The sequence below is a fragment of the Schistocerca cancellata genome, chromosome 2, assembly GCF_023864275.1.
Source record: "Schistocerca cancellata isolate TAMUIC-IGC-003103 chromosome 2, iqSchCanc2.1, whole genome shotgun sequence".
Taxonomy (NCBI): Eukaryota; Metazoa; Arthropoda; class Insecta; order Orthoptera; family Acrididae; genus Schistocerca; species Schistocerca cancellata.
In genome coordinates this window covers 198,876,649-198,891,216 of record NC_064627.1, presented here as the reverse complement: position 1 = coordinate 198,891,216, position 14,568 = coordinate 198,876,649, and the positions used below count along the sequence as shown (strand labels likewise).

At 42.2% G+C, this 14,568-nt stretch overlaps 1 protein-coding gene across 1 annotated transcript in view; it reads right to left on the bottom strand.

Annotated features, from left to right (window-relative positions):
• LOC126161517 (diacylglycerol kinase eta) overlaps nt 1–14,568 on the bottom strand; it is a 641,720-nt gene that overhangs the window by 51,622 nt on the left and 575,530 nt on the right. Inside the window, exon 22 of the mRNA XM_049917424.1 lies at nt 13,187–13,386. Coding sequence (XP_049773381.1) covers nt 13,187–13,386 — 200 coding nt within the window. The remainder of the gene's footprint in view (nt 1–13,186; nt 13,387–14,568) is intronic.

Here is a 14,568-nt window from a genome sequence, read left to right as displayed (position 1 = left end):
ATGACTAGGGCCCAGATTTTCACTATCTAAAAAACAGCAAAATATGCAAGAATTTGTGACCTAATTGTATATAAATAAGACCTTAAAAATAAAATATGACTTTTTATAAGTTTATTTGAAAACATTCTTGATGACTACTTTATCTACCATGTAATACAAAATTCATTTCTGAACAAATTGTGAGCCTTGTATTCACTTTTTTCAGTGTCTGAAACTAACTACAACTTATTTTTGAAATGTCTGCATGTGTCCAAAAAAATGTGAAGTACAATGAAAAGAATAACACCTACACAAACAATAAAACAATTTTCACTACTGCACACCAATTGTTTAAAGTATTTCAAATTAGTTAACCTATCATGTCAGTCTTCAGTTTCGGTGTTTTCAGGTTTTATATTTTTCAAAGGTCTATGGTTGTCACTGAGGATAGTTTTGTACTTGAAAAAGCCCCTCCCCATATCACAGAATGTCACAGGAGCTTTTCTGAAGGCAGCGAGGCCACTGCAAGCCAGCTTTCCTTCATTGTCCTCAAATGCTATGGCATTCCCACATAGATTGTCACTAATTTTGTATATTATAGAATATTGATGGATAACACTATGTAATTTGTTGTTCACAATGTTAGCCACATGTGCACAAGCTTGAACCAACTCACTCTGCACATGTTGTACAGTATTCAGGGCATCACACAGTTGAGTACCAGCAGCTCCAGTCGTATGATGGCTTTGACACTACTGATGTATGGCAAGGTTCCAGACAAAGTATTTGTAAAAACCTCTTCCACAGTTTTGGTAGGACTTGATTCATCACTATCAAGCTCACAAAGGACTGTCTTCATTTTGCTGTAGTTTGTGCAGCATTAAGCCGAGGACGCCATTGTGTAAGAACAAGGTGAGAGGTGAGGGCAGTGAAGATGCTTCTTCCTTGAATTTCTGCACTTGTTGCAGAGCTTTCACATAGATTACACTAATGTGAAGCCAGACTGGCATCAGCTGCCTTTGACTCTGGTGATGTGTGTGAGTTGTGTTTCCATGAGTGTGTGAGTGTATTTGTCTATTTTTTGATGAAGTCCTTGTTGGCTGAAATCTCACTTTCTGACAGTCTTTTTGTTGTGTGTATCTGCAACTCAGCATCTCGACTATATGGTGAGTAGCAATTATCCTTTTCATAATATTGTTACAGTCCATCGTGGATTTTCCATTGTTTGAGTCAACAAAAACATTTTCAATATAACACCCACCCACACTGGTTGTTTCATCTGTGGATGCACAAACCTTTTGATTAGCAACACTAATTCATACTTTATTGAGCACCTCCTCATAGCACATGGTTCTTCCTCAATGTAGATTCATCTAGAACTGGAGATGTATTCTTCTCCAAGAACTCTCTGAAATGTGCATTCTTCACCTTCTCCGATGGGATGCTGCAAGACACCACATCTCACACAAGTCCTTGAAGAACGACATATTTTATTTTAACTACAAGTTTACTCTTAGTGATACAAGTTATATGATGAGCTTCTTTTGGCATTTTGCCATTATCAAATGTGTCTATGAAAATGGTATGGTATAATGCCCTAAAAATTCTACACAAAATACAAGTAATGGACATACAACAAACATTTTGGAGGAAATGGAAATTTACACCCATACAGAAAAATACCCAGAAGACATCCTCAATGACCAAACAGACTTTAAACATTAAAAAATACCTTGAAAGTTTTATTGACATTATAAAAGAAAAAGGGTAAATTATTGCAAAAGCCCTACTTCTGGGAAGACCTGATGGTACCCGTCCAATCGGAAGACCCAAAAAGCAATGGGAGGATGAGCTACAGAAAAACCTTTGCCAGCTAGGACTGCGTGACAACTAGATCGTCAACTACGGAGGAGCATTGTGAGGTTGGCGCATGATCTACACGGTCCTCAATTGCCGATGATAATGACTGCAATAAACACAAAAAATACAGCACTTATCATTTACATAAAAACTACAAAAATGTTATCTCAGAAAACTTAAGTGTAATCACTGACTTTCAATGAAACAGAAATTCCACTGCAAATAAATAGGATTGCTGGAGTCAAAGCCATCAAAACAGCATCAAACATAACTTTGCAAGATCACGCAAATAAAAGGTAAACATATAAATAGCACTCCAAGATGCTATATGTAGACATAGACAACATGGATATAAGGAGCAATATCAAGTCTATTATACCATATTCACATATCTAAAAACAAAGATGGTGAGACTTACCAAACAAAAGCGCTGGCAGGTCAATAGACACACAAACAAACACAAACATACACGCAAAATTCAAGCTTTCGCAACAAACGGTTGCTTCATCAGGAAAGAGGGAAGGAGAGGGAAAGACGAAAGGATGTAGGTTTTAAGGGAGAGGGTAAGGAGTCAATCCAATCCCGGGAGTGGAAAGACTTACCTTAGGGGGAAAAGAGGACAGGTATACACTCGCACACACACACATATCCATCCGCACATACACAGACACAAGCAGACATTTGTAAAGGCATGGAGTTTGGGCAGAGATGTCAGTTGAGGCAGAAGTACAGAGGCAAAGATGTTGTTGAAAGACAGGTGAGGTATGAGCGGCGGCAAATTGAAATTAGAAATTAACAGAGATTGAGGCCTGGTGGACAGCGAGAAGAGAGGATATGCTCAAGGGCAAGTTCCCATCTCCGGAGTTCTGAGGTTGGTGTTAGTGGGAAGTATCCAGATAACCCGGACGGTGTAACACTGTGCCAAGATGTGCTGCCCAAACGCTTTGCCTTTACAAATGTCTGCTTGTGTCTGTGTATGTGCGGATGGATATGTGTGTGTGTGCGAGTGTATACCTGTCCTTTTTTCCCCCTAAGGTAAGTCTTTCCGCTCCCGGGATTGGAATGACTCCTTACCCTCTCCCTTAAAACCCACATCCTTTCGTCTTTCCCTCTCCTTCCCTCTTTCCTGACGAAGCAACCGTTTGTTGCGAAAGCTTGAATTTTGTGTGTATGTTTGTGTTTGTTTGTGTGTCTATCGACCTGCCAGCACTTTTGTTTGGTAAGTCTCACCATCTTTGTTTTTAAATATATTTTTCCCACGTGGAATGTTTCCCTCTATTATATACCATATTCACAATTACACTTGATAATGGCAAAATACAAAAACGAGCTCGTCATGTAACTTATATCACTATGAGCAAATAAGCAAATAGTGCATCAAAAAACTTGCACATCAAATAAAATGTTGTTCTTCAACCTCATGCACGCTGTGGGCCCCCTGGAAAGAAATTCCTTGAAGAATGATTGCATGGTTCAAGATGGATCTTTTTTCTCAAATAACAGTGTTTGTCTGTTTGCACTTCTCTTCACACAGCTGCTGTGTTTGATAGTATTACAATGTTATTGTACGTTACAGTGGTTTTCTGCACTTACTTTAACTGCTCATAGTTTACAAAATAAGAGTTCTCTGTCAATACTGAAGAAATCCTTTCTAAAATCACGAGCAAAACCTCACATATTCATGCCACTGGATCAATTAACTTTTGGCTTTTGAACTAGACTAAGTTTGAATTCAAGTTGAATAGTGTAATCATGTGTGCAATGTTTATTATGTCAGCAGCCACCTTTGTTGACTTCGAGAGAATTTTGTGATCCCTCACAACAATGTCTCATGTCAGCAAACTCACTAGTGTGGGTTTCTTGTATAGTATAGCCCTGAAAAATAAAACTATGTAATGATTGTTGTGTTTATTCGTGACAACATCACTGGCAACATTGTCATGTGAGCAACATTTTCATTTTTTATTCTTGTGGTCTTAAAGATATGACAAATACATGAACTTTTGGCAAAAGTTAGCTAAAATATGATTTATTACTAAAAAACTGTGTAAATATGACTTCACAGGCACAATAAAAATACATTTTCTACACTACAATACATGGATTTGTGCATAAATTATTGTAAAATTCACCCAAAGGTTTAGGAAACAATGTGACTTGTCATTAAAATACAGGTGCTACTGGTGACTCCCCATTAGTCTTTGTGTCTCTTCCTCTTGACAACAAGTTGGTCCCTCTTGTCTTTGAGTCTCAGTCGCCTGTCCCTTCTTCACCTTCACTGATTTATCCCTCTTTGAATCCATTTATGAATAGTTCCAAAACCTAGGATTAATTTCTTCACTTTCAAATGTGTCTATTAGTTGTACTGGCATTTTGCCTTCTAAAAGTAAGTATTGACGAGTCATTCTGTCTGTAATTCTATGGTTTTCTCTAGAGATTTTTCCATTTGATAAAACCATTACAATATTCAGACAATATATGCCTCAATTCAAAGGCCACATCTTTCCAGTAGGCCTGTCAGAGTGTTGTGACTTGCCGATCATTCAAAGCGCCGCTGCGCAATTACACGCATCCTCTACGTGCGGCGCTGTCTGCCAGCCATGCAGCAGCTGCGCCACCTAAGCGGCCAGCCGAGCAGCAGCCGCTAGACTGGGACTCAGTGCTCATTCAAATGCTAACGTGTACACATGTCTTGCTTGTCAACTTACTCTGTGACTTATATGTGTTGTGTCGTTCTGAAATATATGTGTTAAACTTGATGTTATAACAATTGGCGACGAGGTAGTGGATTTTTCCTTTTCACCGTTGACCCACAGGGTTCCATGGCTACTGTCGAGCAACTATTGCAAAATCTCCTTGAACAGCAAACGCTTCTAACAGCAGCGATTCGCGATTTCGTCGCGGCATCAAATGCGGGGCGTTTCTCGTTGTTGGCTATACCTCCTTTTCCTCCTTACGACGAGACGGCGGAAGACTGGTCTGATTATGAAAAACGTCTTCGACAGCACTTCTTGGCATTTCATGTCACAGACGAACAACCACGTAAGTCTCTGTTCCTTTCCTGGATTTCACCTCAAATGTATCGGTTGTTGTCGCAACTGGCTCCTTTGAAGGATCCTGCGTCTTTGTCCTTTGCTGAAATGTGCTTACTTCTGTCTGTCTATTTTCAAAAGAAAACGCATGTGGTAGCCTCTCGTGTTACCTTTTATCGTTGTAAAAAACAGCCACATCAATCCTATCGTGCTTGGGCTGCTGAACTTCACGGCCTCAGTCGAAAGTGTCAATTTGTTACTGACATTCACAAAGAATCCTATGCCAATTCCATAGTATGGGATGCTATTATCCGGTCGGCGCCCGACAAAGAAGTTCGGCATTGTGCCCTTCAGTTGGCGAATCCGACTCTAAATGAAGTTCTCTCCATTGTGCAGTCTTTTGAAATTTCTCACGCCGCTGGGGTGCAAATAGAGGCGTTGGGTGATGTCGGGGAAATACAACCTCTGTGCGCTGTTGACGACGAGTGCGGCGCGTCCCCGCCGGCCGATGTGGCCACAGTGCGCTCCCATGCGCAGCCTCGGCCTAGCCGTAAACAACCCACTAAGAAACTGCAGCAAATCCCCTGGCAACTTCCTTCATGTCCGCGGTGTTTTATGAAACATTCACACGAGGATTGTCCCCAACGTTGGGCTGTGTGTCACAATTGCAAAAAGAAAGGCCATGTGTCTTCCGTTTGCAAATCCGACCGCATACATGATGTTCATGAACATGACGCTGATTCTGATTTTGTGTTGTCTGTCAATTGCACTTCTTCCCTTTCAGGGAAGTTATTCCTCACTGTCCAAATCCTTGGTCGAGATGTTCGCATGCAAGTGGATACCGGTTCTGCTGCCACTATAATTAATTCTCAGACATATCTTCAGTTGGGTTCTCCACTCCTGTCACCTGTCACTCGGCAATTACGGACGTACAATAAACAGAAGATTTCTCTCTTGGGACAGTTTAATGCTGAGGTATCTTACAAATCCGTCGTTCGCACTGTTCCCATATTTGTGGTCGACCAGAGCAACGCAGAAAATCTTTTTGGTTTCGATGCCTTTCGCGTTTTTGGGTTCTCCATAGATGACTCTGTCAATATTGTCTCTGATGCTATTCCTTATGCTCAACTGGATTCCTTGTCGACGACATTTTCGTCCCTTTTTTCTCCTGGGTTAGGCCATGCAAACGACTTTGAAGCTCATATCACGCTCAAACCCACTCCTCGGCCTAAGTTTTTTTGGGCTTGGCCCATTCCTGTGGCCCTTCGTCATCGGGTAAAACGGGATTTGTATCATCTCACTACTTTAGGGGTCTTGCTTCCTGTCACTTCCAGTGAGTGGTCATCTCCTGTCGTCGTTGCTAAGCCAAATGGTGATATTCGTCTCTGGCGATTTCAAAGCCGCTGTAAATGCTCAATGCCTCATCGACACTTACCCTATGCTCCGTCCTGAAGAACTATTCACTAAACTTGCTGGAGGCCAGTATTTTTCTAAAATTGACCTGTCAAAAGCTTGTCATCAACTTCCTCTCGACGCTGCTTCCCGGCAGTTTCTGGTCCTTAACATGCCTTTCGGCCTCTATCAGTACCAACGCTTGCCATTCGGGGTTGCTAGTGCCCCTGCTCTCTTTCAGTGATTCTTGGAACAATTATTGCTCCCTGTCCCTGGGTGTATCAATTACATGGACGACATTGTTGTCACTGGCTCCACCACTGAGGAACATCTTCAAAATCTCCGCATACTTTTTCATGTCTTACAGACTGCCGGTCTTAAGTGTAATCTTCAGAAATCACAATTTTTTCAGGCATCTATCACGTACTTGGGGTTTCAACTCTCTCGGGATGGTATTCGTCCACTTCAGCAAACTGTCGCTGTGATCAGTGCCCTTCCTCGCCCTACATCTGTTAAGGAACTGCAGGCCTTCTTGGGGAAAATAGCATACTATCACAAGTTTTTACTGTCTGCGGCTTCAGTGGCTCAGCCGTTGCATCGCCTGTTGCATAAAAATGTGCCTTTTCACTGGTCCGCATCTTGCGAAACGGCTTTCCAGAAATTGAAGACTATGCTGAAACAGGCCCCGTGCCTGGCTACTTATTGACCTGGCCAACATCTTGCCACAGACGCTTCTCAATACGGGGTCGGTGCAGTCCTTGCGCTCCGTTTTTCTGACGGTTCGGAACAACCCACTGCTTATGCCTCCAAAACGCTCACGGATGCCCAATAAAAGTATTCTCAAATTGAGAAAGAAGCTTTGGCCATTATTTATGCTCTTCATAAGTTTGGTGTTTTTCTCTATGGCTCAAAATTTCATCTTGTTATGGATCACAAACCACTTTTTTCCTTGTTTCATCCATCAACGTCACTTCCCGACAAGGCTGCACACCGCCTCCTGCGTTGGGCTCTTTACTTGTCTCGTTTCAATTATGAGATTCATTTCTGGCCAACAGCTCAACATGCAAATGCTGATGCTCTGTCTCGCCTTCCCATGGGTCCTGATCAGGCATTCGATAGGGACGAACTTTTGTGTTGCCACCTGGATGTTGCCGAGCAGCGGGTTGTGGACGGGTTCCCCATCACTGGGGACAGGCTGGCGGCTGCTACGGGTTCTGACCCTACCCTCTCCCGGGTTTTACGCTGTATTTAGAAGGGTTGGCCAGATCGCCCGTCCGCTATGACTTCTGATCCGTTGTGGAACTACTATGCTTTGTGCTGCCGCCTCACGGCTAGGGATGGTGTTATCCTCCTCTCCACTGACAATGCTTCGCTGCGTGTTGTGGTACCTGCGTCTTTGCGTGCTTCAGTCTTGCGCCTCCTTCACCGAGGGCACTGGGGTGCGTCTCGCAAAAAATCTCTGGTGCGCCGTCATGTGTACTGGCCTGACATCGACTATGAAATAGCACACATGGTTGCTGCCTGCGGCCCTTCTGCGTCACAGGCCGCTGCCCCGAAGTCATCTTTGTCACCGTGGCCTTCGCCTGAGAAGCCCTGGGAGCGCATTCATGCTGACTTTGCGGGACCCTTTTTAGGTACTTATTGGCTTCTCGTAATTGACGCCTACTCTAACTTTTCTTTCATTGTCCGTTGCATGTCGCCTACCACTGCGGCAACCACCAGTGCTCTCGCCCGCATTTTTTCTTTGGAAGGCCTCCCCTCTACTCTTGTTACTGATAATGGTCCGCAATTTGCCTCTTCCGAATTTACAGATTTTTGTGCTTGTCACGGCGTTATGCATGTCACAGCCCTGCCGTTCCATCCACAATCCAACAGTGAAGCTGACCGACTGGTCCGCACATTTAAGGCTCAGATGCGGAATCTTCTGACTTCTTCTGCTACTGATGATGTGCTTCACCAGTTTCTGGCGTCTTACCGTTTCGCCCCCATGGGCGACCACAGCCCGGTTGAGCTCTTACATGGCCGACAGCCCCGCACGCTACTTCATCTTCTGCGACCTTCCACCTCACAGCCGCGGGTGCCTTCACTTGGCCGGTTCACCGCCGACGACCTCGTCTGGGTACGGGGATATGGCAGGCGGCCAAAATGGCGCCCGGGCCACATCTTAAGACACTGTGGCAGATGCCTGTATGAAATCCAGACGGACACGGGTGTTGCAGTGCATCATTCGGACCAGCTTTGGCCTCGTGTGCCAGCAACGCCTGTTCCGAATGCTGCTACACCACCTTTGGCTCTAGCTGGCGCTCGGGATTTTGGCATCTCTCAATACTCACAACACAGCCCTCTCATCATCATCGCGATGCCAGCACAAGAACGGACGCCACCAGGAGACGTGTCCATGCAGGAACCGGACGACCATCCTCTGTCAGAGCAAATCTACTCACCTCCTCCTCCAACGGATGCCGACACATCGTCCATGTCTCCTGTCATATCAACTGGACTTGCCGCAATGGTCATATTGGTGCATGGGGCCCCAGCAGATTCGACCCCTACGTCTCCTGTCATCTCGACCTGTTATCGTCAGGGACACTTCCGTCCATACGGGAAGCCTCCTGCTCGAGACTTTACGGCGAGTCAAACAACACCTATGGACGTTAGCCATCTCCAGGACACCTCCATCAAGACCAGTGCAACAATTTCAAAGGGGGGAAAAGTGTTGTGACTCGCCGATCATTCAAAGCGCCGCCGCACAATTACGCGCGTCCTCTACGTGCGGCGCTGTCTGCCAGTCATGCAGCAGCTGCACCACCTAAGCGGCCAGCTGAGCAGCGGCCGCTAGACTGGGACTCAGTGCTCATTCGAATACTAACGTTTACACATGTCTTGCTTGTCAACTTACTCTGTGACTTATATGTGTTGTGTCATTCTGAAATATATGTGTTAAATTTGATGTTATAACACCTAGATCATGCAACAATATTACTAAACAGTTACCTGATAAAAAATCGGCTAGCAATATCAACTCACGAATGTTATGTATTTATTTACAAATGTACGCATCATCTTATGGTGTGAAATATCAGTAACCTCAACTGCTTGATTCCTGGAGCTAATTGGTACAGCAGAATTCTTTTTGCAAGCCTAGAAGAAACAATTAACAACCTCTGTGGACTGGTCCATACTTTGTGGAGAGCACATCCTGCCACAATGCTCACTATGGATCAGTCCATTATGTAAACACAATCAAATAATGGTGTGAACATTTACTACAATGGCATCAACGCCATTGCAATGAATTGTGGTTCTACACTACCCTGGATGACCATCATCGATGAGTATGGTGGCAGCCTGGAGAGAGCTTCCATTTTTCCAGTTTTTTGAAGAGGAGCAGTATTGTTACTCCTAGTATCATAATGTGGGGAGCCATTGGGTATGACTTCAGGACACAGCTGGAAGTGACTGAAGGAACTGTGACAACATAATGATACACCATGGACATTCTGCATCCTCTTGTGTTACCTTTCAAGCAGCCTACTATGGTGCCATTTTTCAGTAGGACGATGCTGATCTGCTTATGCCATGTGTCTCTATGAACTTCCATGGCCACAAGATCCCCAGATCTGTACCTGATAGAGCATGGTGGGACTAGCTTAGACATCAACTCCATCCCAGTGCCAGTATATAGGATACCGAAGACCAGTTACAACACTTGTGGCGCAGAGGATATAATGACTTTACGACATGCTTCCCAAATGAATCAATGCATGCATCCAGGTCAGAGGGCATGCAACTTCATACTGATAAGTGGGCCCATACTGCCAAGTTCTTTGTTAATATTACTGCATTTTGTAATCACTGTAATGACATCAAGGACCCTCCAACATGTGAAGGTTCATTTATTGTCCTTGATACATTCTAGGTGCTTCACTTTCTTTTCATCAGGCAGGGTATAAAGTGTATCCAGTGGATAATATCGTAAGTTCCATGGGGATGCCTGCAAAATGCTGTTGTATACAGGGAAATCACAACACTACAAAATAGTAGCAAAATGTATAGGATCGACACTTGGTACAGGGTTTGACAGTTGACCCTCAATGTAAAAAAAGGTGGAAAGACCCGTAACTATATGATAACATGTTCTGAATCACAAAATGCTTTACTATCAATTTTCCAAGAGTGTATGTTCCTAGAAAGGTTAACTAAAATATTGTTTTCTCCTACATATATCTCATGAAAAGATATAAAAGTAAAATGACAAGAGATCTGAGCTCATATAGAGGCTTAGCAACAATCTTTCTTTCTGCATACCATTCGCTGCTGGAACAAGAAAGGGGATAAATAACAGAAGTACACAATTTACCCTCTGCCACACACCATATGATGGCTTGTGGTGTATAGATTTAGATGTAGATGTAGATCAAGTTAGTACTCACCAAAATAGATAACATATGGGACTGTAAGTTGGAATGCATATCAGAGAAATATCTTTAAACACTAAGTAATGCTCTACTTTTGGAAGTAGTTGAAATATCTCTCCATATTTGGTGCCACCAAAATTTCATGAGCTCCCATTGTTCAGAAATTATCTATCTATAAAAGCTTTCTTGGACCATTTTTCATGTCTCTATTGAATCAAAAAGTGCACTACTGAAAGATAATTATTAATTAACAGGAATGCTTCCTTACCACCCACCCCACAACATAAAACAGTATACAATTTTTTTATTTTTGTTTCCTCAATTCAGTAATCTAAAAGAACTCTATTTGGTGATTGTTGTCTGCCTCTGTAGCTGAGTGGTCAGCATAGCAGATTGCCATTCAGAGGGCCCATGTTCGATTCCTGAACAGGTTGGAGATTTCATCCACTCAGGGACTGTGTGTTGTGTTGTCCTCCTCATCATTCAATGATCACTGATACAAAAGTTGCCAAAGTGGTGTCAGATAAAAAGACTTGCTCTGCGTGGCCAAACCACCCCAGATGGGAATCTCCTAGCCAATAATGCCATACAATCATTTCATTCTGTTGCCTGTTATCACGTTGTGTTATTATGATCTCTTATCAGGCTTATCTGTGTGTATATTGTTCCACAAATTTATTTAACCATCAGATAAACCAATAATGTAATATCGTGCTGGTTAATGTGTTTACACCATATGCTAATACATAAATATTCATTCACTCATATACTATGTTTTGTAAATCCCATCATCAAGGAGAGGTTTCAAGGATGTGCAACAAGTCAAGTTATACAGCTTGGGGCAAATAAAAGTGGCCTGGGCGAGAGGTTATGATTGGATGTGAAGGTAGTCAGTAATTAATAGTGGAGGAAAAGACCTACAGTTACTTCCAACAGGTTGAAGAAACTGTCCATACAGCCGGCCAAAATTTGGGGCACATTTTAACAATCTTCATGTCTGACAGAGTTGTTAGCAGATGTCAGTCTGGTTGTGCCCCTAGCTGGCCACCCAGGTCACCTGATCTGTCAGTGTAGGATTACAATGTGTGGGGAGTCCTCAAGTCTAAGATGGATCACAACAACCCTTGTAGTCTTCAAGAATTGCAGCAGAACATTTCAGATGAGACTGCAGCAATTCCAGCAGTCCAGCTTTGATCTGCCTTCAGCAACTTGCTGACCAGGGATCAAAGGTGCCAAGAGATGAATGGTGGTCACTTTCAACATCTGCTATAGTCAGGTTAGTATGGTACTGTGTTTCTTTTCTCCTGCTGCGTTCCTTTGCACCCTGGAACTCAGCTCTCTGGACCACTTTTATTTGCTCCACCCTGTACATTGACAGGCAGAAGCACCCACTGCCTACTTGTGTAAAACACACTTACAACAAATTATGACTACTGCTAACATATTCAAACTTATGATTATGATACTTACTTCCACATTACTTTACATGAGTATCTTAAGAGAAATACAGCTTCTTTAAAAAAAGTCACTGATCCTTCTCCTATACTGCTCACCTAATGTTATAACCAAATATTTCAAGCAAATTATCTATGTAAATTTACACAGACCACTATCAGCTAACCATGTAGGAAAAGACAGATTGCTACTACCATAAAGAAGACATGTCAAGTTGCAGACAGGCACAATTAAAAGACACTTACATAAAGCTTTTGGCCACAGTCTTCATCAGTAAAACACACACACACTCACACACACACACACACACACACACACACACACACACACACACACACACATACAAACACAAACACACACACACACACACACACACACACACACACAACACAACACACACACCATTCACATATGCAAGCAAGCACACACATGACTGCGAACTCCAACACCTTGGGCCAGATGCTGGAATTGGCGGTCATGTGTGCATAAGGTGTGCTTGTGTGTGTGTGTGTGTGTGTGTGTGTGTGTGTGTGTGTGTGTGTTTTTTACTGATGAAGACTATGGCCAAAAGCTTTATGTAAGTGTCTTTTAATTGTGTCTGTCTGCAACTTGACACGTCTTCTTTATGGTAATTAGCAATCCGTCTTTTCCTACATTTTTCATATCCTGACCTAGAGTTTCCATCAATTGTTTTACACTCACAAAATTAGGATCCACCTAATACAAATACTATTGTTATGTAAAATTTATCTTCTTGAGTCCAAGTATTCAGTTAAATTATAATAGGAGTGACCTTTTAAAGCATTCTTTTATTTTATATATGTAAAAACAGAAAGTTAGATGTGGTAGAGAAACCAACTAAAAGAAAAATAAGACTGTAGAGACAGAAAATATAGATACAACAGGGACATGACAGAGAATACTTAGGAACAAAGGACAGAATAAAGGGCAAGAAAGCCAAATACAAATGTTCTTCTCTGGACAATTTTCCAAAAATTATTTAGTATAATTTTTCTACAAACTTACATACACTATCATCAGATCACTTACTTGACAACAGTTGTAGTTGATTCAATAAAGCTTAGCAGCAACTGGTTTTCCTGAGGACTGAAGGGTGAGAGGCGACTGGGGATAGACGGTCCCATAGCTTGTGCAGGTCCGTGGACAGGCTGTGTCTGTGAGTGTGCAGACTGAGAATGCGTCATCTGCCGTTGTTTTTCTTCCCATGTGCGCAATGATGTTTCCAGTGCCTGTTAAAAGAACAGGGTGCAAGGATATGCACTGTAAATAAGTGCATGAAAATTTTTATGCATTATAAGAGAAGTTCCTATGTGACTGATACCATTAAGGAAAGAATTTATAAGTTGGATTTCCACACAAAAGTGAAACAATATTCTTAAATTTCAGTTGCCTGTAAAGCACTCTATCATACTACAAATGAAAGTTTCAAAAACTAATTTATTTCAAAGCAATACAGTTTCAAACCACTGTTAGTAAATTAAACTTAAACAATTCAGTCATATTTAGATCTTTTGACAAGCATAATGCCTTGCATTAAAAATGTTCATTTTAAATAGGCCCTAAGAATTTACATAAAATAAGACTAATGATTTTAACATGTTTCTGACTGAAAACATCTTATTCGTAAGTGTTGTTAATATGAATCAGCATGCAAGCATCCATCATCTACTTCTACATACATATCTACCCTGATACTCAGCAATCCACCTTACTGCACTTGGTGCAAAGTACCCCATATCACTGTTAGTCATTTCCTTTTCTGTTCCACTCACAAACAGAACAAGGAAAAAACGACTATCTACATGCCTCCTCATGAGCCCTAATTTCTTGTATCTTATGTTCATGGTTCTTACAGGAAATGTATGTTAGAGGCAACAGAATTGTGCTGCAGTCAGCTTCAAAAACTGGTTCTCTAAATTTTCTCAATAGTGTTCCTCGAAAAGAATGTCACTTTCCCTCCGGGGATTCCCATTTGAGTTTCCGAAGCACCTATGTAATACTTGTGTGTTGTTTGAACCTACCAGTAACAAATCTAGTTGCCTGCCTCTGAATTGCTTTGATGTCTTCCTTTAGTCCGATCTGGTGCAGATCTCAAACACTTGAGCAGTACTCGAGAACAGGTCCCACTAATATCCTACATGGGATCTTCGTTACAGATGAATCACACTTTTCTAGAATTCTCCCAATAAGCTGAAGCTGACCGTTTGCCTTTCCTACCACAAGCCTCACATGCTCATTCCATTTCTTATTGCTTTGCAATGTTATGTCTAGATATTTTAATGACATGACTGCATCAAGCATGACACTAGTAATGCCGTATCCAAACATTAATGATTTATTTTTCCTACTCATCTGCATTAACTTACATTTTTAGCTAGCCGCCATTCATCACACCAACTAGAAATTTTGTC